The sequence below is a fragment of the Falco cherrug genome, chromosome Z (genome assembly GCF_023634085.1).
Source record: "Falco cherrug isolate bFalChe1 chromosome Z, bFalChe1.pri, whole genome shotgun sequence".
In the NCBI taxonomy this organism is placed as follows: domain Eukaryota; kingdom Metazoa; phylum Chordata; class Aves; order Falconiformes; family Falconidae; genus Falco; species Falco cherrug.
In genome coordinates this window covers 36,817,828-36,845,559 of record NC_073720.1, presented here as the reverse complement: position 1 = coordinate 36,845,559, position 27,732 = coordinate 36,817,828, and the positions used below count along the sequence as shown (strand labels likewise).

General features: G+C 39.9%; 1 protein-coding gene and 1 long non-coding RNA gene across 3 annotated transcripts in view; one reads left to right on the top strand and one right to left on the bottom strand.

Moving 5' to 3' along the window:
* ADAMTSL1 (ADAMTS like 1) overlaps positions 1-27,732 on the bottom strand; it is a 190,982-nt gene that overhangs the window by 11,222 nt on the left and 152,028 nt on the right. The window contains exons 21-24 of the mRNA XM_027807903.2: positions 25,530-25,658; positions 18,327-18,506; positions 16,125-16,259; positions 942-1,142 (exon numbers count right to left, since the gene is read on the bottom strand). Of these exons, the coding sequence (XP_027663704.1) occupies positions 942-1,142; positions 16,125-16,259; positions 18,327-18,506; positions 25,530-25,658 (645 nt within the window). The remainder of the gene's footprint in view (positions 1-941; positions 1,143-16,124; positions 16,260-18,326; positions 18,507-25,529; positions 25,659-27,732) is intronic.
* LOC129734745 (uncharacterized) overlaps positions 20,357-27,732 on the top strand; it is a 39,435-nt gene continuing 32,059 nt past the window's right edge. The window contains exons 1-2 of one of the 2 annotated variants that reach the window (XR_008730290.1): positions 20,357-20,539; positions 20,911-20,995. This is a non-coding gene — a long non-coding RNA (uncharacterized LOC129734745). The remainder of the gene's footprint in view (positions 20,540-20,910; positions 20,996-27,732) is intronic. The other variant, XR_008730289.1, reaches the window with a different exon arrangement.

The following is a 27,732-nucleotide window of genomic DNA, read 5'->3' as shown; positions in this document are numbered from 1 at the left end:
GTTTACAAGGAAGCATTCAATGAGCAGAGAAGGAACAGGATTCCAGCTGAGGTAAGCCACTGACTGTCTTTGCTGTAACAAACCCAATTTTTTGATGCTTAGAAGCATCAGACATAGAAAGTGAATGACATGGAGGAGCAGTTAAGCTAAGTCCAGTTCCAGTGACACAGAACATTGCACCTATATTTTTAAAGGGATGTGTTTCAGTGAAGATGTGGTTAACTGCAGTTACCAGCAGCATCTACGATCTTACAGCAGTATGTTTCTTGCCAGACAGATATATAGATCATCCATTCTGAAGATGAATGGGGGCGTTGCAACACAGTTGAAATTTTATGACAAAATTTAAGGAAAGTTACATTTTTTCCATCTGTCCATATTTTGTCCATCTTCTTCTGTCCATTCCTGACAACCGGAGCAACGAAAAGTGCATATTCTGTTCCATCTCATCTGCACTGCTCTGTTCTGTGGCTATACCACCTTCAGCTTATTTCTTGGGTATATGTAACAGCTGCACCCTTTTTAGAAGTGAAGGCTTTTCAAGCAAGAAGAGACTCTGAAACACTGACTTTAGCAGATTAACAGAGAGGCTTCTAATTTCAGGTGTTCAAACTGTGACACCTCTGTCTTGAATTTCTGGACGGGAAAGTTGTCCAGACTCAACAAGTGTATAAGTGTAGCTTCAATCAGTAAGGTATGTTTTATGCTCAGCAGGCCAGAAATGTCAGGTGTTGTTTTGGTAAAGTAAGACCTAAGACACTGTAAGGTACCTGGTAGTCCTGCAAATCTATATCCATAGTGGTAAAACATCAGACCATCTATTTCCTGTTGTGCATGATAGTCCTGGCCTCAGAGGGAAGAAATCCAGGATGAGAAAGGCAGTACAAGGAAGTCCATGGCAAGAGCTTCACAGGGCAGATGGACTGAAACTGGAAGGTTACCTTGTATAGCCAGGGACGTTTTTTGTGTGAGCGAGCCAGCCTCATTCTGAGCAAGGCAGCTGAATTCACCATCAGGAGCATCACTGATGTTGAATATCTGAAGAATACGGCCTGCTGCCAGGAGGCGATGCTGCAGGCTGAAAGGCTTGCCAGAGTAAAGCCAGGTGATGTTCGGGGTTGGATGACCATCCACAGCACAACCTAAAACACAGGGATATGAAAGAAACCTGTTGAGTACTGAAACTAGTGAAAACTGCTTTGAAGTGGTCAAAATTAGGGGAAAAAGCTGATTCCATCCCATTTTCTCATAATGAAAAATGGAAATACTGTGGTAATAAATACCTTCTCATCAGCTGAAAAAAATATCTATCCAAAAGCTGGTTAATCAGCCATATGAAAATTGCAGATCAGTTTGGAAATATTTATATCAAGCCTTCTCAGATTCCCATTGTTTTGGATCATCCTCATTTTAGTATTGAGAAAAGTGAGCTAGAGAGGTTACACACCTAGTATAAGGTCAAGGAGCATGCTTGAACAAGCAATACAAACAGAACTTGGTCTCCAAATCTCTTATTTAAACCACAGGGCCACCTTCTTCTTTTGTTTTTCATATTAAAAATCAGAGTTTTTTCTAGACAGTTTTCACAAAATTCTTGTTATGCAAAAAACTGTTGAAAAAAAAAAGAGCTAAAACTGAGCCTTTAGAGCAGGGGTCCTCAAACTATGGCCTGTGGGCCTGATATGGCCCCCCAGGCTCCTCAATCTGGCCCCCGGTATTTACAGACCGCCCCCCCCCCCCCCCCCCCGGGGTTGGGGAAACCAAGCAGCCGCAGATGACTGCCTTCCACTTAATCCGCGTGCTGGCCCCCTGGTTAAAAAGTTTGAGGACCCCTGGTTTAGATTTTTTTTGTGACAGCAACAGGCAATTCTCCAAGCAACAACCAACCAAAAATTGCAACTGGAAAAGTATCTGCTGTTCAGAAGCATTGTATGGGTACGCCTATGGATCATCAGCACAGCTGCTGAGGTGTAGGTTCAAAGAGTTCTTTGCTTATTAAGCTGAAGGAGAGTATCCGTAAGATACTATTTCCTGTGGTCCTTATACCAGTGGCACACTTTTCCAGTCATGATGAATTGCAGAAGATTTGTGAGACTTGTATATCCTGGGAAAGATAGCTAAGTTGCCTTACATGTCTCCTGGCAAAAAAGGAAAGAGTTGGGCAATTTCTGTGGTGCAATGCATCCACACAAATTACAGGAGTGGAGAGTCAGAAAAGCTAAGTGCAGGGCATGGCATATTACTTGGACTGCTTGTGGCTTAAGCTACTCCTTCACTTGCATGCATCTCACTGGTACATGAAAGGTCTCGCTGAAGTTTCTGTAAATGCAGTCTGTACTGATTGTTTGTTATACTGCAGCTTTACACTTTTGTTTATATTAGTATGTATGTGTAATGAATGACTTATTGTATACAAAAGCCCTTCGGAAAGAAGTATACTATATAACATACATAACATTCACACTGGCACTGTTCAAAAGGAATTGGGTAACAAAAGGAAGATTTAAAATACTATAAGATGGAAGGCTGTTCAAAGATTAAGAAATAATTCCACCAGCTGGTATTTCTTCATTGTCATCTCCATGTCATTTGATTATTATTTATTATTCACTGAGACAAATGAGGATGTGAATATGATGCCTTTGTAGCTGCATTACACAATGAACAGACACTGCAATGTGACATTTTTGTTACTGTTCTTCCTCTCATTCTTCTCTGTCCGCCTGAGATCCTCTGCTAATGTATACTGAGCAAGTACTGTTCCTGTGAGAGAGGTAAGATGACTTAAGAGTTGCTGCAATCAAGATTGTATCTAAATATACATTTTTTCTTTAAGATTTTTTTTTCTACACCTTACTGAGGTGCCTATCACTGCAAGAATAAAAATACAATTTTCATCAACCTACCCAGGAAAGCTGAACAGTTCGATTTCCAGCCATCATCAAGACCAAATCCTAGAGACTTGAAGAGCACATTACTTTGCTTAGGAACCCTTGCTACCCTTTTTATTTTGACTTTGGTCACCCCCCTAAACTAACACTAGGGACTGGGCAATGGTAGTCTTTGCTTTTGCTACTAATCATACCTCCAATTACACTATTCCTATGCAGAGGATGCTGCCTTGCCCACAGGAACTGAAGCTTTCCTGCTCATACAAAGCAGAAGAACTCATAAAAGATGGAAAAAGCCAGTGATGACCTGGGGCACATCCTAGCCGTTTACATGCTCAGAGGTAGATCCAGGGACTAGGGAGAACCCATCTGTCCTGGTTTCAGCTGGGATAGAGTTAATTTTCTTCTCAGTAGCTGGTGCTGTGCTGTGTCTTGGATTTGGTGTGAAAACAATGGGGATGGCACATGGATGTTTTTAGTTGTTGCTGGGTGATGTTCGTACTAAATCAAGGACTTTTCAGTTTCCTGGGCCCTGCCAGCCCGAGAGCTGGAGGGGCATGGGGAACGGGGAGGGCACACAGCCAGGACAGGTGACCCCAACTGGCCAAGGGGTATTCCATACCATCTGATGTCATGCTGAGTATATAAACTGGGGGAAGAAGAATGAAGGGGGGCACATCTGGCATTATGGTGTTTGTCTTCCAAAGTAACCATTACGCGTGATGGAGCCCGGCTCTCCTGGGGATGGCTGAACATTGGCCAGCCAATGGGAAGTGGTGAATGAATTCCTTGCTTTGCTTGCGTGCACTTTTGCTTTTGCTTTACCTATTGAATTGTTCTTATCTCAACCCTTGAGTTTTTCTTTTCTGATTCTCCCCCCCACCCCTCTGGGTGAGGGGGGAGTGAGTGAGCAGCTGTGTGGGGCTTGGCGGCTGGCCAGGGTTAAACCATGACACCCTCTGCCACTCAGCAAGATAAATACTGGCCCTCTCACTTGTGCAGTGGCTACAAGGGTCTTTACCGTGTCCCCTGTTGCTGACAAGCTCTGCCTGCATCCACAGCGGGGAAAGGTGTGGGCTGGATAAAGCTGCCCTTTGGGGCTGCTTCCCTCTGTGTGAAACAGGTATTGAAGAGAGCAAGGGCTCCCCTGCGGAAGGTGAGAGCCACACACAGTAGTCTGCAGTTACAATGAGAATGTTTCACTGATAAAGAACTAGTTAATGCAGCTAAATTTTAATAATAAAGGAAAAAAGGGGAGAAAAAGGCAGAATGAGAGAGTGCACACTGCTCACAGTGGTCTCCCCTCTTTCTTTTTTTCCACTTTCATTTATAAGGTTAAAGAGTCTTTTTTATTTGTTTTAATTTCCTTGGCAAGGTCTAATGCATTTTTACCCTCAGCAGTTCTCTCCCCAGAGCTCGCTTCCTGACCACAAAGACACAGCTTTCTTTGCTACTCAGTCCTTTTTCCTATTCTTGTAAGCTCTGTTATTTATTCCTGCTATGCTTCATTTTACATTATCCCTTTTGTTCTGAGTACTGACGTGTTTTTTCCTACTCTGGTACTGTAAAACAACTCATGCAACTTCTAAGATACTCATTCTCAAGTGAATGAGTGACAAGAAAGATTTCAGCCTCACAGGTTTAAGGCTCCTGAAGTTTAAACCATTGGAAAACAATGGAATATACAGGAAATGGACAAACTTAACAGTAAGTGGCTGTATGGCTTTTTCCTACAGTATTCTAATTTTTTATAGCTTGCTTGTCTTTTAAGATAATTCCAGGGATCTCCACAGGTCAGCATATAGCCATGACAACTGACAAAGACATGCTGTGAGCTCGTTTTACTCTGTTTGCAATCAGTCTGCACATGATAAATGAAGAAACAGAAAGGTCAGTTTGATGTTAAACACAGAGAAACTGAGATTTACTTCAGGATGCATGTGATCCTAGTTCATGCCTGTTTTTCTTTAAACGTTTTATTGTCAGGCAAACCAATATAATCTTCCTAGTCCTGACTATTTTACTTATCTTGTGTATTACTTCTTCTTCCAAAATGTATATATAAAATATCAGCTAAAGGAACAGCCAGTAATCAATAATATGGGGGAAAAGCCCCCAAACACTATTCCTCAGGCACATTCTACCAGTAGAGTAATTACTTTTTTAAACATTTAACAATAAAACTTATACTAACACCTATTAATTGCATTTCACGAGTGACATGTCCTATACATTACCCATGCATATGGATGCATAAAAGCTATGTTCCATTAATATCCCATTCTCATTTCCCAGGAATAATTTTAATACCATTTAATGCAGATCACCAACACCTATTCTCTATTTTCTCCCAACCCTGTGGACACTGACTGCTTTATCCTTGCAGGAGATCAACACCTGTCCCTATAACACCTGAGATGGAAAAACTGACTTTATTTCCAGACAGCACAGCTATTGCAGAGGCTTAGTGCATCAGAGCCCTTAGGAGGGTGAAGGGGGAACATTTTTTGGGGACTGTTTCTGAGCAGTGAAAGCTCTGGCATGAAAGAACTCTCCTCCTTCAGTCCTTAAGCAGTTAAACACTGCCTTCAGCCTCCCTTCCAAAGCCTACTGTGACTCTGAATTAATTAAAGATAGGATGAGTCACGGATATGCAAAACTTGGAGAGACAAACAAAAATCTAATTAATATTACATCTTTTAGTAGGGAAAGTGTTAATATTCCAAGGATAACAAAGGGATATTTGGAAAGGGAAGACCAATGTTTCACAACAATGGTGATAATTTCTTGAGAGGAAAGAATAAATGCACAGTGCAGGCCGAATTCAGTTGCCCATTATACCTCTGCAGCACTTTCTGTATGACTGCACAAAGACTCTGGGTACTGTGCTAATGCTAAAAGAACAAAATACATGGAGCATGCGTCACTCTTTCACTTGCAGACTTGAATGACAGAAAAAAAACAGGTGCAAATGCTGTTGATTTTAGGATTCCTTTTTTTAGCAGCCTGATACCTTACATCAACAGAACTGTATAGAAAGCAATGGTGAAAATAAACAGATTTTGCAAGTACTAAATACAGTTTGTAAAACAAGTAAAAAAGAATTACAGGATTGCCTTTAAAAAGAATACCTATTCCTAAAATATGAATTATTTTCATGCATTCATTTTTGTCTAACAAATAGCTCTGTAATTTACTACTGGCCTGCTGATTGATCCCAGGCAATATTTCTAATGTTTATTGAAGATGGAATCTGAGCGAAGACTTCAGGTCAAGATGAGGCAGTTTCTTTGAAATTTGTTTAAACAAAATAGTCCTTCAGTCTGAGCAAAACAATCTACTTAGCGTTCCAACTGCAGCCCTGAAGCTGCTGTGTCGTGGGATGTGAGCTCACCTTTTCCATTCTCCTGACAGCTAACCAAGGCACATGGAGGTGCATGCTGTCTTACCTGAGGCCAAGCAGTGGAGCTGGAAATCAAACTCCTGCCTACTTAGGCTTAGGCCAATGCTTTCATCTTTGGAAATTACTTCCTATTTAAAAGACAGGTCTGGGTAGCAAACCACACTGGAGACAAACACACACTGTGGTGTATGCAGTTTGGATCCATTGGTATTAATGTTCATCAACATGTCTGCAGTTCAGTTTTACACTCTTGCTATTCATCAGTGATCATTCTTTGCAAAATAGGCAAATATTTGTGCTCCGTCAGTTCAAAATACTTTGGATCAACAGCAACTAGAAAAGGCTGAATTTGAAAACAAAATAAGCATCCCAGTTGGTTAGGCATATGTTTCAGGACATCACAAAGTACAATAAATGTAGCACAGAAAGCCCACAGAAAACTTCAGCTAGACTTACAAACCGGCAGGTCTACGTCCCTGCCTCTGCAAGTCACAGACATGTACCTAGCAAAACATAAAGCTGGGAGATGAAAGAAGATTGCGGACTACTATCTGAAATGCCTAGCAAAGGAGGAAAGAAAGGATTTGGCAGCAAAATTATTAATTATATTAAAACTAAAATAAAGCAAGCTAAAAAAATACTCTGTGATTCTCTCTATATTTTACTGAATGGACAGAGAAGTGTTGTAGACCACAATACACTGCATTAAAATGACAAATATAATGGAGCCACAGGTTTTGAAACCTGAGAGTATTTCCATTCTATCTCTACATTCAAAGAGTTGAAGTATAATTTCAAAACAGAAGCAAGATTAAGGATGAAATGAAGAACAAAACGCTTGGAACAAAATGTAGACAAGCCACAGATCAGCCTCCTAGTAGACAGAAGCTTGGTGCTGAACTACAATGTTGGGGTTCACACTGTACTACTGTGTTGATGCTATGTAGGTGGGCTCAGACTGGCACTGAGATGTGCTGCCGACACGTCCTGCCATACCTGATTTTCTCCTTAGGTCACTGAAATGAGAAATGCATGCTAAACCTAACAGAGTTAAATTTCATTCCATCCTGTATCTAACATAAGGAAGAAAATTTGACAAGATGTATTCAACTTTTTAAAATGCTATCAAACCAAACGAAGGTAGGTAAGTTCAAGGCTGAAAATCATATGTATATAAATCCTGTTTTGCTGAAGTGGCAAAACTAAGTGACAAGTCTATCGTTTTATGTGGGAAGATTTTTCAATACAGTACAAAGTGTAAATTTAAACAGACTTTTAACTCAGAGTGTTATGCAAATTACTTCCCAGTGCTTTCATACACTGAATGAAATAAAACTTATAAAAGGTAATGTGATCCTGAAAATCCCCAAAAGAAAGAATGAATATTAATACAAGAATAACCTTTATTTGTAACAGGTTAAAGGAGGTCAAATGAACACGATTTTATGCTAGTCCAGGAAAACCATGTATTAAGGGATTCTTGAAATAGGCCAATTCAGCTGATGACAGTAGCATTTTAAAGAAAGGAAGATATTTTAAATATCTATTTATGGCTCCAAAGGAACAGTTGAAAACTACTAGACTGAACATATGACATGGTTTTTAAACAGTTCTCAAAGCACCTAAACTGGTTACTCAATGCCGCACATGTTGTTATCAGATAACATTTACATAGCATTGTAAATTTACACTGTATTCAACGAAAATTGAGTTAGGCCCAATCCCTGCCCCACAGAGGTTGTAAAAACTGTTCCCAAACATACAACTGCAGAGTGGGCCCATTAAAAAAGCAAAGGAATTTTCAACCCCTGGTAGTAATACTGTTTTCTATAAAATGATTCTGACAATCAGAATCCTATACACCCAGAATCCTTTGTATTAATAAGGATTGGGCTGAAAACAATCACCAATGGCAAATCATGAAACCAAAGCCTAAGAGAATAGATACAGCATGCTGAAATGATCTCCTGAGCTAACCCTGGTGGGTTAATTCAGTGCATGACAAAAATGGAAAAGGAGTACCTTTCAGTATAAACTTTTGCCTCACCACTGCTACAGCCCCAGGTTAAGTGTACAAGTACATTTACAGGAGAAAAATAACTCTTGAAAGAGTGTTTCTCAGAGGAGGTAGAGGACAGATAGAGGCAGGAAAGCTGGTGCTGCTGGCTCCAGAGAGGCTGTAACTTCTGTCGCATTAATGAAGTGCTTTAGCCCTTCAGGAGAGCTTCTGAGAACCAACATGGAGGGAGAGGGTGCTTCAAAACTTAGAATGGATAAGTCCTTTAGTTGACAGGTCAGAAATCCCACAGTGTTTGGAAACTCCCTTAACACTTACTCTAGAGCAAAACATAAGTTGTGCAAGAGGCTAGATCTTTTATGTGAAGGAGCAGACGGACAGGTCTTCAGACTGGGATACCTGTGGCAAATTTTATACCCCTGGTTATTCACCAGAACTTGCCTCGGTGGATCTCTGCATCATTTATATCTACATTAGAACAGGATCTAGGTCAGCGATTTTGGAAAAGCTTAGAGACACAAGTTCAAGGGCTACAACTCTTACCACAAACCCAAAATTAAAACTGATGTTTCCCCAGAGACCAGTGATACTATGTTATGTGGCAGCATTTTGGACCACTGCTGTAGATCAGATTAGCTCATTCATGGCACCAGACAGCAGGCAGGAAAAAAACCCAAGGCGGGAGATTGCCTAGAGGACCTTGCTCTTTTGACTTTGCTTTGAGAGCTTGGCAGCAGCAGGACTAGTGGATGATTGCCTGAAGAACAAACACTGTATCAGGGTGGTCAAAATGTTTGACCAAGCAGAGGTATCATCACATACCGTATACACTGAAATGTACACAGTATGCATATGCAAATGAAAAGCCACACATTTCAATAAAATGTTATGCTGTAGTCTGATGTAGAAGGAAGATTCTGCAATCCTGTATGAACTTTATACAATATTTAGAATGCAATCAATGTGATAGAGCCTGTTTGGGGAATTAATTTCAATGATCATGGCATACTCTTGAAATTAATGCTCATCTTTATAGAAAAGTCACTTACCTGAAAATTTTCCTAAACAGTGTGACAAGGCAGAATTTACACCAAGACAAAAATGGAAGTAATTGGAAAATACAATTAACAGGACAGATTACTGCATGAACGCACCTGGTGCTTTATCCTCATCAGCGTGGAAGTATTTCTGGTATAAAATAAAGTTGCTAAAAAACATTCTTTAGAATTAGAACTACTTTTCAAACACGATAGTAAACTTACTATGGAGAATGAGGAGATAAAAAATGATGTTGTGAAAAGTAAGTTCTCAGACAGCCATGATTTTAACTAACTCCTACTGCACAACTTCTGCAGCTGTCTTTTTTCTTAGGGGACAACAGATACTGGTTTAATCACAACTACTTATGAGTTCTTTTGTTTGCTGACTCTGTGCAGACTGTAAATTATTTTGTATTTTGCATTTCTGCTTCCAATTTTAATGAAGTAGTAATTTCCAAAACCTAGAAAAATTTAGAGCAGGCTCATGGTAGGGAGAGGAGGGGCAAAAGGGAGTAAAGGAAAACTTACATTTCAAGAAGATATACTCTTGCTCTTGAGTATATCACCAACCATTGCAAGAAATTTGTACTGGTGAGATCAGTTGGGTTCATCTGGATTATTTACTGCTTTTCACACTGATTATGATCAAGTATCAGTCCCATGCTAAAATGTTTTGGCACAAAAGCAAAATACATAGGAAACAATTGCACCACTAACTTCTCTTGCTCTGCTGAAAGAGTTTGGTTCTGATCATGCCATCAGTTTGTTTCTTCTCCTAAAGTAGTCAGCAGCACAGAATTTGACTGACTATAATGCACCCCAGAACATTCAAAAAGTTCCATGTTAATTTTTCTGTTCAGTGTGACATCTAGATAACTGTTAAATCTGCAGGTAGGCAAATACCAGCCACAGACTTGAAGAGGTCCCCTCTGAAGAAAAAAACCCAACAAAAAACTAGACTGAAAACCCTCCTGAACTTTGCACCTTAGCTCTAATGCAGTTGGCCCTTTCGGAATAAGTAATTTATTCATACTCAAAAGGCTGGCCATTGCAAGCAAGGTGGCTGCCATATCTTTCCATTCTGTTTTCTGGGGCTTCTTCTGGGCATCTAAGTGACTCTACTGGAAAGTTAATGGGGTATACTATTAGCAGTAAAAGAAACATGAGAGGGAAATACTGGTTTTGGTAAGGGGAATCCTTTGCCACTTATAAGTTTAAGCTTTCTGTTATTACTTTGTTTTAAAAACAGCTTTATCGCTAAGTAATATTGGTGATTGCAGAAGAGGAATTTTTAGTCTAGCTTTTCATCTTCTGAAATAGCAGTGAATTTGGCACCTAAGCTGTTCTAACTCTGTGGTCATTGGTGGTAATGTACAAAACCAAAGAAATCTGTCTTCTAGAGCTGTGTTTGCTATGCTGGCAGTTAGTAAAATCATGTTCTGATTTGTGAAATGAATAAATATGATATGGAAGTCAACAGGCAGAACACAATAAATATAGAGCTATACTTTTCTGGTCATAAAAAAAGTACATTTTCTCATGTAACATTATGGTTATTTTCAGTATCTCCTAAAAATCAGGACTTTTTTCTGCTAAATACACAAAATTGGATAGATGTAGCGTAGCCTGGAAAAGTGCAAATTCAGAGTCCTAAGTTGGGAATGACAATAGGTTCCCAGCAAACAAACTGGAGAATATACATATATGGAGAGATAAAAGGCATGGGAACCAGATTCCAAATAATTGCCTAGGCTTTTCCCCATAGGTTTACTTCCATTTCACATTCCCTAGAATGACCACTATGCTTCAGGATATGCATTGTGTTCATTTCATCCAAAGAATAAAAACAGAACAAAGGCCAAGATGGTATCTCCTCTTTCAATCAAAAAATATTGCTGGTATTTTTTTTTCTTTTTAGCCAAAATATGAACATTTCATCAGGATACAGTTAGCCTTAAAAATATACATTGCAGCTATACACAACATCTACCATTATCTCAACATTTATTCCTTCTTAGATGCCTTCCCTTTTTAAAGACATTGCTTAAGTGTTGCAGTGTGCCAAGCAAGAGCTAGATATTTTTTTTTGTTTCAGTCCTAGTTATCTTAACTGTTTATGCTCCCATTTCTCTTCAAATTTGTGAGCTTGTGCTGCATTCCAAAATAGAGATGCATTCCTTCCTCTGGATGCCTCATAAATACAATCCAAAACCTTTATTTAATTATATACAAAGTGCAATGCAACAATACCCCTTCCTTCAATATATGTATTCTCAAGTGTACATTATATTTTCAGAAATCCTCACCCATGGTGAGGATTTCTGAAAAAACATGTGGGACATGAACCTGAAACTTTGGGGAAATGTGTTCACAGACATTTTCTGTGTGACTCCAAGGGTTCATCTGCAACAAAATATTGGAAAAAGCAACAGATGCCAAGAAACACTGTGCTGTTACAGGTATAGTAGATTCTTCTTCAACCTTTTTTCCTTCACTATGACATTTTACAGGTTTGTCTACATTTCTATATTCCTAGAAGTATTCATTTCTGACATTTCTTCCAATGCTCCTGCAAGAACCCTCACTTAAATGTAATTAATATATATAAGTAAAAGTCATTAAAGCTTCAGCTTTCACTATGCCACATATCTACAATAAATACATTATTCTTCTGTGCTAAGATAAGGAGACATTTTTATATCACATTTTGTATCCTTTGACAAGGCTGCTGAGGTTTCCAATGAGGTCACAATAAATTTGAGAAATTGTAGTGCATCCCCACTAGGACCTTTAGACTTTCTTACTGAAATGTCTTCAAATATGGGAAACAACAAGCTTAAACTGAAATGAAAATAAGTATTCCTGATAGGTCCAAAGACTTTTCTGCAGGACTGTTAGAAGTCAGAAACACCATGCAGTTTTGCCAAAATTAACACTTACAAAGCTCAAGATACAATTATACTTGTAGCATAGATAAAGAAACTCTACTGAAAATAGATGAACTTAAGATGTTCCTTTAATTCAAAAAGATAATTCCTCAAAGTAATCAGGACTTAAGAAAAGTCAAATGGTCATGAATGTTGTTAAAAAACAAAAGTTCTTACCAGGTGACAAACAAAATTTCTTTCTGAGGACAAGTGCAGACTTTCTCATAATACTTTCATTACCAACATTCAGGAAAACTATTCAAAATTTAGTCTCAAAGAAAGAAACCTTAATAAGACTAAGTTCTAACATGAAAGCTTTCTAAAGAAATATAAATTGGTGTCACTCTAGAAATTCACTGTATTCTGTATTATGTGTGATACAAAGTCTTCTTGTGTGCCTGCCAGGAACCAAGGACATCAGAAAGTGCATGACAACCTGTTGCTCATTACTGATTGTCAGTCTGTGCTACTGTAAAACTCAGAAATACCCCAAAACTCATAGGTATTCAGCTTCTGCTTTGCAGGAGGTCCTGTCCTTCAGATGTGTGATGTGTAGATAATATAGAAATGTCTACTACATAACCTGTCAACGTTTGTTTGAGGGCTGGGGAGGACTGCAGTACTCTACACATACTTCCAACAGTTGTGGAGGAGCAGGGTAAGCATCAATATGTGCAAGCCACTCTCTACATCATGCTCTCTAACTGGATGACATGTTGAGCCTAGAAAGCTACCTGAAATCTCCACCCTTTAGAAGTAAAAGTAAGAAATACATAAGACAAAGATGTTTCTGTAAGCTCATGCAAAAAGATGTTTTACATTAGATCTTGATGGGCAGGTTGCTGACTCCATTGGGCAGAGCATGGGTCTGTGACAGATCTTTTCCTCTACTTCTAGAGTGAAGGCACACAAATGACTGCTGAATAGGAAGACCTCTAAACCAGATATGTGTTATGACCCTGACCTTCAACCTCTGCAAATCCCCTGAAAATTATGTGGAAGAAACAGACAGGAACTGACTCCAGAGAGCAAGTTCTTTGTTTCAAATGGTTGAAATTATGGTGGAAGCATTGCATAATTCCACTTGTAAAAGAAAGTGCATAGCATGTAGGATAAACTGGAGGCTCAAGTTCTCCCCTTTCAATTCAGCTTGTTAATTGTTGTTATCTATTATACAGTTGTTAGTTTCTAAACAAGTTCTTATTTGCAAATTTAATCTTCTGTTGCTCTGCTAATACGCTCTGGTTTTTTTCAAGGTACAAATCCAGTGTTTAATGAAGTTTTGATTCTCATTTTTCTTAAACCCTGGCAAACCCATACCTGAGTTTATCCAGGTTTCTAACATAATTTTTCACCTTTGGTTTCTTTTAACTCCTTTAAAATATAAAGTTTCCCGAAAGCTTGCTTACCACTCCTTTTCTTGACATTTCATTCTCTGGAGATGTCCTATTTTCCTTCTCCACTCAACAAAACCTCATATGCTTAGATTTCCAAATACCAAGTCTAATTCAATGCCTTCTGAGTCCCAAGAGATACTGGTGTCTGTCAGCAGTAAAACAGACACGGGACTTTATACATAGTAATTTATATACCTAAAGTTCTTACATGGGGAATCCAGAGCATGTAGAGCAAACACCCCAACACAGTCAATGCTGAAAGACTTAACAGGATTAAAGTCAATTGGCTGGGTGGCAGAATAGAAAGAATTAGTGGACAGCTTGTAGGGGATGTTGTGGACAGACTATACAGACATGGGTCACAGACATACAAGTTCAGAAATTGTTCACACATTGGTGTTTGCAGCTGGTGCTTAGAATCATATGCAGATTTTCTTTCCAGTGTAGCAACATTTCAAGCAAAGGTTAGTTATGAAGGTGTCACTGTAGTCCATGATAAACTTAGCTACTGCACTGGAAGACTGTGAGAAGACTAAATTTGGGAGTAAATATAGTCTTTGATTGTAATCCATGCTGATATTAACCTAAAGAGTAAACTAGATGTAGATACAAAAAAAAAATAAATCTGAGAGATGAGTCCTTCTTTTTTTTTTTCCCCAGTAATGATTATTCTCCTTATGGATGAATTCAAATGCATTGGTACAACCACAGGCAATGTATTTAAGTAACATACATGGAAGCTGAATGCTTTGTGTTTTTGTCTGAGTGATGCAACATGATGCAGCACACTGGACTGTAGTTTTCTAATTGATTGGATAGCCCATTCCATGCTGATTTTTAATTGCAGAAAAATTCTCAGGAGGGTTCCTTAGGTTTTAATAATAACAGACCTCAAATCCAAGTCAGTAAAACTCCAGTGAAGTTGAGGGAATTGCCTCAAGAATGAAACTGGTTTGCTGTTTTGCCATTAACATTCATGGAGTTTCCTTGCCCATGCAGGAGAATCGCAGGGTACAGGGTGACACAGCCAAATGAAATTAATTTAGAAGTGGTTGTGCACAGGCAGTGCAGAACACTCTTTGTGGTTCAATTACTGGTTTCAAACAATAAAAAAATCCCTACAACTACTTAAGATCTCTTTCCAGAAACCTGAGAGGAAATGGATGAAACAGAGTGTGACCTAGTCTTACAACAGTGAGTACAATAAAACCATGCTCAAAATGATTTATTAAATGCTAATAAATACCTTCAGGTATTCCCCCCACTAAGGACTACTTCATTGCAGTTTTTGTGCAAGCAGAAACGTAATCCAGAGCTGCAAGCTAAAAGCCATTGCAAACGTATGCAGATGTCAGCACTGGGGAAAAGTAAACCATACAAAACTGAAAACATAAATAGAAAGCCTCCACTGTGAAAATAAAATCTTAAAATTGCTACTAAATGTAAGCAAAGAGTGTTTTGGAAGGTACAGAGACCAGAGCTATAAATGCTCAGGCCAGCTACAGACCCTTTGCTAAAAGTTTCAGATGCCTAGCTCTTGAAAAGAAAAAAGATTGCTCTGAAACTGCAGGACTTGACAAGATTTCACTGTATGCAGTAACAAGGCCATCAGAGAAGCTGTTTGCCTATCTGAGCCTGACAGTTTGTAGAGGCTCAAGATCAGCGTAAGAAATAAAATTTTAAAATAAACATACCCTGAGCTTTAGGAAAGGATGAGATTCTCTTTGCAAAAAAATCACACCCACAGACTTGAAATGAGTTTACAGCATCTAACAGAACTTGCAGTGTAAAGAGGAGAAAGAGATATGGAAGGGAGATAAGGATGAAAAGAAGAAAAGCATTTCATTAAGGATAGTTTCCTGATATGGCTTTCCACAGATACTGGTTGTATGATATACCAAAGACATATAAAATGAAGACAATGAAGCAGGGAGCTTGCAAGAGAAAAACATGTCTAGAGGGATAGAGGCAAAACTCTAGGAAAGGCTCTGAAGAAGTAGGATATACAATATGAATAGCAGACATATGGAAGGATTAGTATCGAAATGCAGAATAAAAAGAAAAACAGAACCACAAGTGTTTCTTCTTTTAGATCAACTGGCACATGAGTTTGCCATGTCTTGCTTTGAATGAGATTGGCAGCCTCTAGAACAGGGACTGCTTCTTACAGGGTGCTGCACAGTGTGGTGCAATGGAGCCCTTATTCCACATGCTTTGGGGCATTTTACTAATAAAAGGACTTCCTTTTTTAAAATGAGTTTCTGAGTTCTGAGAACAAGTTGGCAGCGATTATGACTGACAATGCATTGATGGTTTGATGTGTTTTGTCTCAGTGCTTCATGGCTGGATAATTGGAAGCTTAACTGCAATGGATAACTGGATGCTTAACTGTATTCTAATTCTAAACTCCTTTTAATAATAATAAAAAATCTTAAACCACTTGACTTACCTATGAGAGCAGAGCTTCCTGGACTGATGGTCATTTTTGTTCCTGAAGGAGAGGTCAGCACTGAATGAGTGTTGGTCCCAGCACTGGAAACCACTGCTGTAAAGTCTTCTAGGTAAGGAAGAGGTCGTGGAGGCTCTGGTAACAAACAGGTTGGGAGACTGAAGTGATGAGCAACACTACAGAAGAAAACATCTCAGGGACATCACCCCCTCCACACCCCCCCCTCCCCACACCCCCCCCCAAACACCCCCCCCCCCCACCCCCCCCCCACACCCACCCACACAACCACACTAACACCCGCACACACACCCCCCCCCCCCACACTGCCCCCACCCCCACACACCCACCCCCACCCCCCCCACACCCACACCCCACACCCCCCCCCCCACACCCATCCCCCCCCCCCCCCCCCACCTACTGCATTATTTGCCGTGCTGCAATATAATGATTTCAGAGGGGCAGTCTAAGCAGCTTTGGGCAACTACTAAAGGTGTGCTTTGCCTCACTTTAGGTAAGGCACTAGAGAAAGTATTAAACTAACATCTGAATCAGTATGACCACAAAATAAAATAAATTCTCTCTGAAGGATACCATGGCATTCTGATTGACCCTCTTCATATGTGACAAAGGTACATGATATCAGGAAATACCATGTACAGCTTGGGTGAAAGAGCAAATTTATACAGCACAGAAGCCAAATCCAGTGTCCACAGCAGTCGCTGGAAAAAAATTTAATGTCTGCTACAGCCTGGATCAAGCCCTGATTAGATATGGTTATAACCCTGCCAAATCCTGTGGTATATTTAGGTAAAGCTCCAAATGTGTAAGAGTTCAGAGCTCAAGAGGATCAGTCTATGCTGTCAACTGCAGGGATTTAGTTCTTCACTAACCATAATGCTATTTTAAAAATCGATTGCATTGCCTATCATTCCCAATTCTGTTTGTCATGGAAATGATGAGATGTTTGATTTAAGTGAATGGTAGCTTCATTCCCTTTCAATTAGATGACAGCACATGCTAAGCAAGTTTTCTGTTGCTGATCACATTCAGCACCAGAAGTACGAGTCATGGATGCTTGATCTGTTTCTTTCCATCAAGGAACTAAACATGCCATTTGCCTACAAACATAAGCAGCTTGTGTAGCTCACAGTAACTTTCCATCTGTAAAAACTAAACCATTTATAAAGATCAGAAAAGGATGTAAAGATCATGTGGAAATTTTTATTTATAGGCTGAAACCCAGCTGGTCCCTCCCTCTCCTGCACCCCCCCACCTCCACCCCCCCAAATGTTTTTAGACCAATTTTCTGTAGCAAGTCTGGATTCACAGTGAACTCATGTGAACATCCATAGAGGGGTTTTAGTGTTGATTTCACTTTAAAACTTCTTTTGGAAGCTGCATCATCCATGGAACCTGTGCTTACTCTAGTCATGAAAGATGAGAGCTGTAAAAGATGCTTTAATGGTGTTCCATCAATAACAGGGACTAGGTTTCACTATCGTATGTACAGAATCACTAAGTCTAGCTGGATCATTCATCTGCCAGGCATGGAGAAATGATAGAAGATGAGTTGCTAGGAAAGGAAACCCCTTTCCCACACATCAGATTATGAACAGGTAACACTTACACTTCCACCCACACTTCACAGCTGACACATCTTTTCAAGTCACCCAGCTGGGCTTTCTGTCTGTTGTTCAGAAACCCAAGAAACAGTAAACTTGGCCATTTGTTGAACTTGGGAAGTGCTTTTTAAAAGCACACTGGGTTTATGCACAACGGTGTGGTGTGTACCAGGTGTGAAATGGGTCTGTATCACACAGCCATGTACGGAATGTCTGCTCAGCAGACGCAAAGCACTTCACAGGGGACAGGTGGCATCTTTCTTATTTCAAGAGAGCCACTTTAAGAAATGGTTAATAAATGCTTTTGTTAGCTAGTAAGTCTGAAAGAGTGAAACTAAGTATCTCAGTACTGGGAGGTGCAGTCCCTGTGCTTAAACATTTTCTCCTTATCCATTTTCCTTTTACCACCACCTTGTTTCATGTGACGCTGCCCAGTGAACAAATGCAGACTGGTTCTTTCCTTAGAACAGGGCTTCCTGTATGCCGTTCCCTCTTTCCACATACTCTGATTAGTACTGCTGCCTGGATGTGCCAGCAGCCACTTTACTATTGCTGCAAGTGCAAAATACCCTGGACTCACCAAGAACCAACAGCTGGGAGCTTTCAGTTACCTCCCCACGAAGATTGGCTGCCTTGCAGGAGTACAACCCCTGATCTGACAGGGAAACGTTTACAATTAGCAGCAACCCATCATTCGGATGGTGAGCAGAGGACAGCTTGACCTTGTTCTTAAACCAAGTAACTTCTGCTTCAGGAACACCTGCGAAAACATTGACAAAACATAACACAAGTAAGATACAGTAGTTGCTAAACAGTGTTATGGTTGCTACAGAAAAAAATGTTAAGATAGAGCAGTTAAAACAAGATTTTAATATGACTTTGTAGTGAATATTTTGCACTTCAGAAGTGTTTAATCAATTCTTTCACATTGCCTATCTTTGTGTTTCTTAGATCACCTTGAGACAGAGCAGAAGAGTTAAAACTGAATTGAAGTCTTCCCTTTCAGTGTCCCAGAGTTGCACAAGCAAACTTTGGACTCATTAATCTTAAAAGCAAGCCTATATTGCATCAGAACAATGTTAATCTAGCCTAGTACGCTGTCTCTGGAAGAAGCCATAAGCTCGTGCCTCTCCCAGCCTCCCAGTAGTTTCAACTCAGGAACTTTTGGAGCCTGAAGTAGTTTCTGTGCAGTTAGGAGCGCTCCATGGATTTCTTTTAACTCATGTGATCTTCCTTTTTGAAATTATGCAAACAATTTAGCATTTACATCTTCAGAAAAGCAGTTTCAGCAATCTCACCAGGAGGCCTCAGACAACAGACCGTTACAGATCCATAACCTGCTACAGGAAGAATTGCCTCCTTTTGTGGCTTGGATCTAAGGTCCCAGCTATCTCTGTTGGGTACCCTTTTGTACCCAACAAAACCAGAATGGGTTCTCATGTGTAGCTGGCAAGACCTCTGGTCTCGCTGTAGATAGTATTTCTTTGACATAGGGATTTCCACCTCAGTTTAAATGCATACCAGATCAGGTAACTTAGTTTTACTGACTAGTAAGCAATTGGTTTATGTGAAATGGTATTGAAAGTCTTAAGAGATGGGATAGGCCTCTGGAGCTGTGCCTGGGAGGAAATGATATTGTGTGGACCCATGGCTGTAAGGAGCAGCACATCGCCAATCCTGGTAACTGCTGGAGCGCATGCTCTCCTGCTTGCGGTACTGTCTGTATGTGGGACACAGTTAATCTCTTTCACATGAACGTTCAGTTTCCTTATGTCTACTGTAGATTAAGATCATGCATACAGGCAGGTATTCTTAAGTATCTGCTGCCCACCTAAACCGTTCCCTGCCTCATGTCACAGCAACATGTTCTTCTGCCCATTGCACTACCTTTCTGGTTGTGCCTCCATGCCAAAAAAACCCACCCTACTGTCAGTTCTGTGGCCCTGGCATCAGAAATACCTCCCTCGGGCTGTGGTCACTGAGCATGGCCACCCATCTGACTGTATTTGCAGTAAGCGCCTGATTGCAGGTGCCTTGCTAAGCATGTGCAGATGGAAGTGGGAAGGGGAGATTTTTTCCTATTCTTCCACATCAAAGGATTGTGGCCTTTTTTCCACCTCTCCATGAGTCACCTGGTGACTTTGCCAAGACATCTGGAATGAGTATGTGTGAGCCTGGCAGCCAGGAAGGAAAGCTGAAGCCTTGTAAGGGCAGAGGGTCTTGTCCACATTCAGAAAATAGCAGGAAGCAGGCTATAAAAGACTGCAGGGTTTTTCTCACCTTTGTCTGAGGGTAAATAGCATATGCTAATCTGGACCCTTCATGGCATACCCAGAGAACTAATCATTCTTGCCTATGCTGCTGTTTTCCAAAGGTTTATCCTCTTTTGTATTGCTACAACTCAGCTTTTTTAAAAGGATGGGCTTTGGCCTGTTTCTGACATGCTCCCCTCCCTGCCCCCCCGCTGGGATATGACCATTACGCAGCTGTCCCTCTGGCTGCTACTCTTTGACCTATGTGGCATGGGTGGGCTGACCACCACTTAAAACCTCACTCTGATTTTTTCCAGAGTCCTCAGGGGAGTTCAGCCAACAGAAGGATAGCAAACAACCACAACCCCTGAGTTTATTCAAGCCTGCATATTTATTGTGTTTCCATTACAGGGAAAGGAAGTTTGAGAGGTGAGCTCCAAAGAGCAAAGGAGAGAAAATGGAGACTTTTCTAGTTCTGCAGCCCCTGGGATGGGAAAACACTCACATCCCAGCGCTTGTCCTCCGAATGCCACTAGTGAAGGTATGATCCATTCTCTTTTGCAGGCTAAGCTACTTACAGCGCACAGGTTTTCACATTATGGCTATTGCAGAGTTCAGTCATGGAAGTATCAAGAAATGTACCTCAGAAATAAACAATCACATATGAAATTGTGAAGTTTTCTCTAATTCCAACCAGGGCTCATCTTCCTTCTTTGACGACCAAAACTGGGTGGAGCTTTCAAGTTTTTCTTGAAAATAATGGAAGATAAGTGCAAATAGTGGGACAAGAGGAAGGGATGAGGAGTGCTGAGAAGATGAGGACTTCCTATGACCACAGTCCTCAAGAGCAAGGACTCAAATAAAATAAATAAATACATACAGAGACAAATAAAACTAATATTCTTCTTGCAGACAACTGCTTGGATAGTCTTAGTCCAGAAAGGCAGATTCCTCCTGTATACACTTCACTAGCAGAAGAAGCAACAAGAGGTTAAAGGTAAGACTCCTTACTGTTGAGGTATTACTGTTGAGTCTAGAAAAGGTGCACTGTACCTAAAAAGCTCTACAAAAATAGTTTTCTGACTGATACTTTGCAAAGGGTGTTTTTCCTCTGTCTTTAATATGAAGTTTCCACTATAACAGGGCATTATTTGAAACTAACCTGTACAGCTGTCCCTACAGTTTGCTTTAGGGAAGATAAGCAGTTTGTCAGTGAGTAGCAACTTCATTTTCCTTTGTGCTTCTGCCTTTAGTGACACTTGTAAGCATCAAGATAGGAATAGAATGCAGCCAGCACAGGGATGAGCAAACACATCACTGCACAGCATTGCCGTGAGGGGTGGAAAGTAGCAAGAGCATTTCATTCAGTTTTGCTGGGTAACAAGTGAACGACAAAGGACAGAGGGCTGAGTGTGTTTGCCTTGCAGAAACAATCACAGAGACTGAAAGTCTGAGAGGTGCCAGCTGGAAACAGAACTCATGTTGCTGGGCAGGCAAGTCTTTAGATAGTGAATAGTTACCCAAATCTATTCTTTAGCTTTCCCCTCCATCACTGTGCATGTATCCAGCACAAAAAGGCTACCTGGGATATGCAGCAAGCAGAACTGTGCATGTTAATCAAGATAATTTTGCTAAACCAGGAGTTTTTGACGAAGGAGGCATAGCAATACAAGGATCTAGCAGTGGTGACTGGTTTACAATGCCACGAGTCATAAAGCAAGGTAAGTATAACCTCCAGCATACAGATGAAATGGACAGGAAAGGAATGTTTAGAACAGTTGAAAAAACTTCAAGCTGAAACATCAGAGAGAGAAGGCCATACAAGGCAGGATAGTAATGTACTTTAAGTTACTATTCCAAATCTGTTCTGACTCAAGAGTGACTAATGGTATATGACACTTTTCAGACAGGTGCCTCTGTTAGAAGTCTTATGGTCTGAAGGACAGCATGGAAAAATGCCCTATGAAACAGATTTTTTAAATTTGTTTCGTCTTTCATGTCCAACTGTATTTTCAATAACAGCTTGGGCCAGAATGATTGAAGCTTCTGGTATCTGAATGACTATCTGCACAATTCCAGTGCTGAAGTCAACAGAAAGCTTCCTAGTGATACTGATGTGATCCAGATTACTTCTACATCCCATTTGGAAGTGAAATTGCCTACAGCAATCAAATTGCCCATTCAGAAATGCTGTTGGCTTTTTGAAGCTTGGAGAAAATCCTCCAGCTGGAACTCACAGGCATCTGCAAGACTCCTGAGTGGAGTTCTGGGTAGGAGTTACCTTAGGATTATTCCTGGAGAAATCTGGGACTGACTGCATTCTCCTAACTATGTTTAAGAAATCCTTTCATCTCTGTGAACAAAGTAGTGAAATTATGTCAAGTGAAATAAGGCCGATTTTCAACCTTGAAAAAAACCACACCACTGTTTGTGGTATAACCAAAACAGATTTTCATCTTGACGTGATTCATATCAGGGGCCAATTAAACTCTAATGCACCCAGAATGATTTTGTTTTTCCTTGTCTTACAGCCAGTATCTGTAAGTTTAAGCTGAGAACATAGATTTTGACAGTGTTTACGCCTTTCATAAGAAGTTAAAGAGCAATATAAAATTACTTCCTAGGCTCTGGTAATGTTCTTTTTCATTATCTCCTGTTTTTAGGAAACCTTCTCCAGGCTTATCAACACCTGTCAGGAGCAAGTGTATACTTTTGTCCCTTGACAGCAGGAGTAGTTTTAGAAAATGTCATAACCAATCCTTATACTTAATATTTCTCATATAAATATTTATTCTGCTGTCCTGTTGACTCTCAGTAAAGATGTGTCCTTATATGAGACAAAACTCCAAGATCCAATACATGCATGGTCCTATACTACAGGCTATACAACACTGTGATAACAACATAGCTAACAACGATGAGATTAACAGGTACCTCATCTGGATCTGGGACAACTCTTAGTTGCTATGCTGGCTCAGGGCATCCTGAAATGACTAGAGGGAAAGTACTAGAAGAAAAAAGACTGTAGCTTTACAAAGCTGTGCGAAGAGGTTTTTTTTTCATCTGGATATTCTCCACATAATTTCTGTATATGTTGGTTTGCTTTCTAATTATGTTCACTTAATTCTCACGTTCTAATTTTTCTTTTATTATCTGATGTTACTGCATCAAACATTGCACATTAATTTACTGTGATTTGATGGTCATTTCACTGTTAGTGCCTTCTGGGGAACTTTGGCAAACCACATAGCTGTAAACTCCATCTACTCTGAAGAAGTCACTAGGATAAGACACATTTGCTGACTGAAGCAGTAGTGCATGTTACTCTTCACCTTAGAATTGATCATTCTAAGTAGAATGATAAAAAGAAATATTAAAAGGTTAGACAATCACAACCCTGATGCTAAACCAAAAAATCTGTGCTTATATTAGAAGGAAAATTATTTTTATTGTCAAGTTCTTCAACAGGTTTTATGAGATGATCTATTTCCCAGACAAAGGTGAGACAGCTGATGGAAATCACTCTGTTCCTAGACCTCTTCCCATATGCAGCTCTTTTTTAAAATTGTTTTTTAATTATCAACACTATTTGTATGAAAATAGGATTCTAATTCCTGTAAAATATTTCTTTCCTCATTACTCACTCTCATTACCTGTGTAACATCTCAACTTGTGGTTTATGACTTTATCATAATTTCAACAGTATTAATCTCTGATGTCGTATTTGACATTTTCTGCAGAGGCAGTAGCAGAAGATAAATGCCCATGAAAAAAAATCATAAATTAAGCAATTTTTTTCTATATCATAGAAGAATCCAATATACAGTAAAGTTACTAGATTGCAAAAAGCCTTCTTCCGGGAGATATGGTAGTGATTCTACTGTGACACTGCTAAAATTTTCCATTGTGGATGACTTTGTCCTGCTAGATAGGCTGCATAAAATTGCTGGAGATTATTTTCCTCTCAGAAAAGGCACTGTATTAGTGCCCCTGACCATGTTGTCCTCCCTTCCTGTAGTTTTCTGATGCAATAAGAACTGTGGCAACTTTGCTTAGCCACATCCCGTTCATTTCATGATGTCTTCATACTGAAGGGAAATGGCTGCACTTCTTAAATCAGCAGTCATTGTCTACATCTATGGGGCTTCCCCATCTGCAGCTGAGAGAACCCAGAAATCTAAAATAATTTATGTTCATATACCACTTAGCTTCTTTCACACACTGGCAGTGCAGGTGGCATGCAAGGGCCTCGGGAAAAACAGTACAGTTTTCATCTCCTTGTGTTTGAAAGGCACTGAACATTGGTCTGATTGCAAGTGAGTGTCTAGTGTCTATGTTGAAAGGGCAACAGAATTACTGAATTTATTCCGTCATGAACCGCTAGGAAAAAATGATACTGTATTTTTCTTTCATGAATCCCACTGAAAGTAATCAATAAATTGGAATCCCAGCCTAGTATTTGCACAGCTATTGTGAATGTTTTGCTAAAGGACAAACGACCAAATAATGAAACTTGAGCCAAATACTCTTTTCACTTAATAATTTGCATAGAGGTGTGGTTGGCAGCGCCTGAAGAAAGAAAACTGACATTCACTAAGTGCTTGAAGTGAGTAAAAAGTGTAAAAAAAAGAGCAGGATATTTGGATATTTGCAGTGCAGATGCTTAATTAGGGTAATCTGAAATAACTGCTAGGTATAAGAAGCTAAAGCAAGGGTGTAAGGGACTTCATATAAATCTCCACTGCAGATACTTGTGTAATACTCAGCACGGCTCACTTTGCATTTTATAAGCTGCTCCCTTCCCCTCCTGTTCTCCCTCACACTGTGCATGAAGGTGTAATGAATCAAAGGTTTGGCCCTGGTTCTGTAGAGATTTCCCAGATATCTCTCTCTGCCCACCCCTGCTTCCCGTACCAACATTCCCACCAACTGCAACACACAGATAAGATCAACTTTTTTTGGTCACCGTTGGAGAGAGGAAAACTACTGCCATAAGACTGAGGGCTATTCAGTCTCTGGCTGGAAAACAGTTTCAGGGAGAACCCTGTTTCAGCAGAATTCCTCTGAGTTCTGGCACTCCCAAGATGAAAAAAGAAAAATCAGTAAGAGTGTGCTAACATACTCTTAATTTGAAAAAAAGAGTTTGGAAGGAAAAGAAGGAACTGGAGTGGACTTTAAAAACCTCATCAATGAGGAAATAAGTCAGTCAGTCCATGCTTGTATATTCTCACCAAACATGCCCAACAGGTAGGAATATATATGTTTTTTTGTACCCGCACCATACTGTGTATTTTTAACAAAGATGCCTGTTGTATCTTCTAGATTTTCTAAAGCCAATACACTTTTCTTGTTGGTATTGATAAAAGGAGGGAAATTTCTATGCTAGGAATTAATGGAAGTGAAGAAGTTTGCCCAAGTTCTAGGAAAACCTTGCATTCACCCAGCTGCACCTGGAGACACTAACTTAGCAAAGAACCCGGCAGAAATCTATAGCTGAAGGCATCTGCATGGGAAACCAAGTAATTTCTCACCTGCAACCTGGCAGCTGATTGTAACATTTGCTCTTTGGATTGTTTTCACTGTGCTTCCGATATCCACAGTAACAGCTGGAAATTCAGTGTTTATCACAGTAGCTCTTGATGCCTTTATCAGTGGCTTTCCTGCAGAGAAGAACCAACATGATTTATCAGACAAGCACACTGAGCTTGCATGGGACAGATGGCCTGGGACACTCTGGGACACCCACCTGCTTTTTATAATATTGGTGTCACCAAATTGCATGGGAAAAGCTGTCTTGGAAAAAGAAAAAGCATGCTTAGAGCAGAGGCAGGATAGCATTAAAGCCATATGGACACAAATAAGAACCAGCTGGATCAATAAACACCAGCACAATTGAGGCTGCTGCAGCAAGATGTTTGCGTGGTACTGCAACCAAAATACCACCCTTTGCCAAAGGCCAAACATAGGGAAAAGAATCCTGAGTGATGGCTACAGGCACATTAATAGTGAGGGAGGTTTACAGCAACCTGCAAGCTGTTTCTACACATCAAATGTGTTTTCTTTAGTCTATAGTGGAAACACGGGGATTGGGAAGACCACACCATAACCAGAAAGTTTTCTCATAATGGCTAGTGTCAGAAAATGAGGGACATAAACAAGCTACTTTCTGTGAGCTAACCCATTTTGTGTTCCTAAAGCCCGTAGTAACGGTGCTATGCTTTAACATTGTTCGTCTCTAACAGATACCTTCTTTGCCTGCAGCAAACTTTCCAAATTGTTTTCAGTGTGCTTCCAACATAGGTGACAGCAAGCAAGTGGGTCAAGGTGTTCTCCTGCTGTTGTCCCTGACCATGTGGGATTAGCTGTGGAGTTATCTACCAACAGGGGCTTAAGGAGCCTTCTAGTACTCCTTTCATAGGAGTACTGTAAAGGCATGACTACATGACACAAAACAGTTCAGAGATACTCGGGCTTAGCTCTGAGAAAGGGGAGTGAAGCAGCAGAGCTGACAGAGCTGAGTTAAGGCAGGCCCCTGCCCCAGAAAAGATGCTTTGCAGGCAGGATGATGGATGGAGGGGTAGAACACGACATCACTTCAAATGGTATGGGACTTGGGTGTTTTTGACTTGTTGTATTTACAAACTCTTTATCCAAAAATCTATAAACACATTTTTTTCCCCTTTAAATGAAGTGTCAGATACAAAACAGGTTCAGATATCATTTGCCTTCAAAAGCTGCAGTTCTAGGCTAATGTCTACCGCTGGCTTCATTTGCATGTTAATTTGAAGGTGGTCAAGGAAGAAAATATGTAGGTGAGAAAAAAAAAAAGTGGATTTATTGAGCTCATGGGGAGTCTTGAAGATTGAATTCAGTCCTAACTATAAATTTCTGCATATATTTCCAGGGCTTTTAAAATATTCATTTTATCTGGAATTCCTGTCATATCAGTTTGGGTTCTTTTTTTGTATTTTTTTTATTTCTCTTTTGGTGCTTTTAATGCCTAAGAATAGCAAAGTAAAATATTACATTTTATTGTTGAAATATCTCTCAAGGTTTTAATGTTTTGCGGCAAAGCCTAAAGAAAAGAAAAGAATTCTTCAGCTATACATCAGCCTTTTATTTTCCTGATTCGTTTCCCCAATCTCATCAAAAGATTAAAAATCTTTTAGCTGTTCAACCCATAAAAAGTAACAAACCATTGATAAAAATGGAAGCATATTCCACTATCTTTTTTTCCATGCATGTGTTAAATGAATCAGAAAATTCTTCAATGAAAAAAGCTTTCCGCCCCACTCCTGATGCCTCTAAGGACAGTCTCAGCTTTCCAGGTTTTTTTTGAGAAAGTACTTCCATTCTGCCAGAAAGTTTGTTGCTTTGTTCCAAAACCTGCTCAATATCTCATGTTGATATTTATGGCCTCATTTTATAAAATGTTCAGCTCTTTGTTTTGGATGTGAGGTGGAAGTGTATACCAGTTCCTAAGCAGAGTTCAGCTTGAGTCTGGGGTGCATGAATATTAATTCATCTAAAAACAGTTAAAAGAACAGCCTTGATAATTAATTATAATAAAACAGCTATTAGTCTTCCTGTGCCACATGGACACCTAATGCTCAATTTATTTTTCTGTGGCTTCACACAGTATTGTCTCCACACAAATTACGTCGTACAAAACTGGCTTTTAAACTCACTGAAGCAATAGGGATAGAATAGTACTTTTGACTTTAATAAATATTT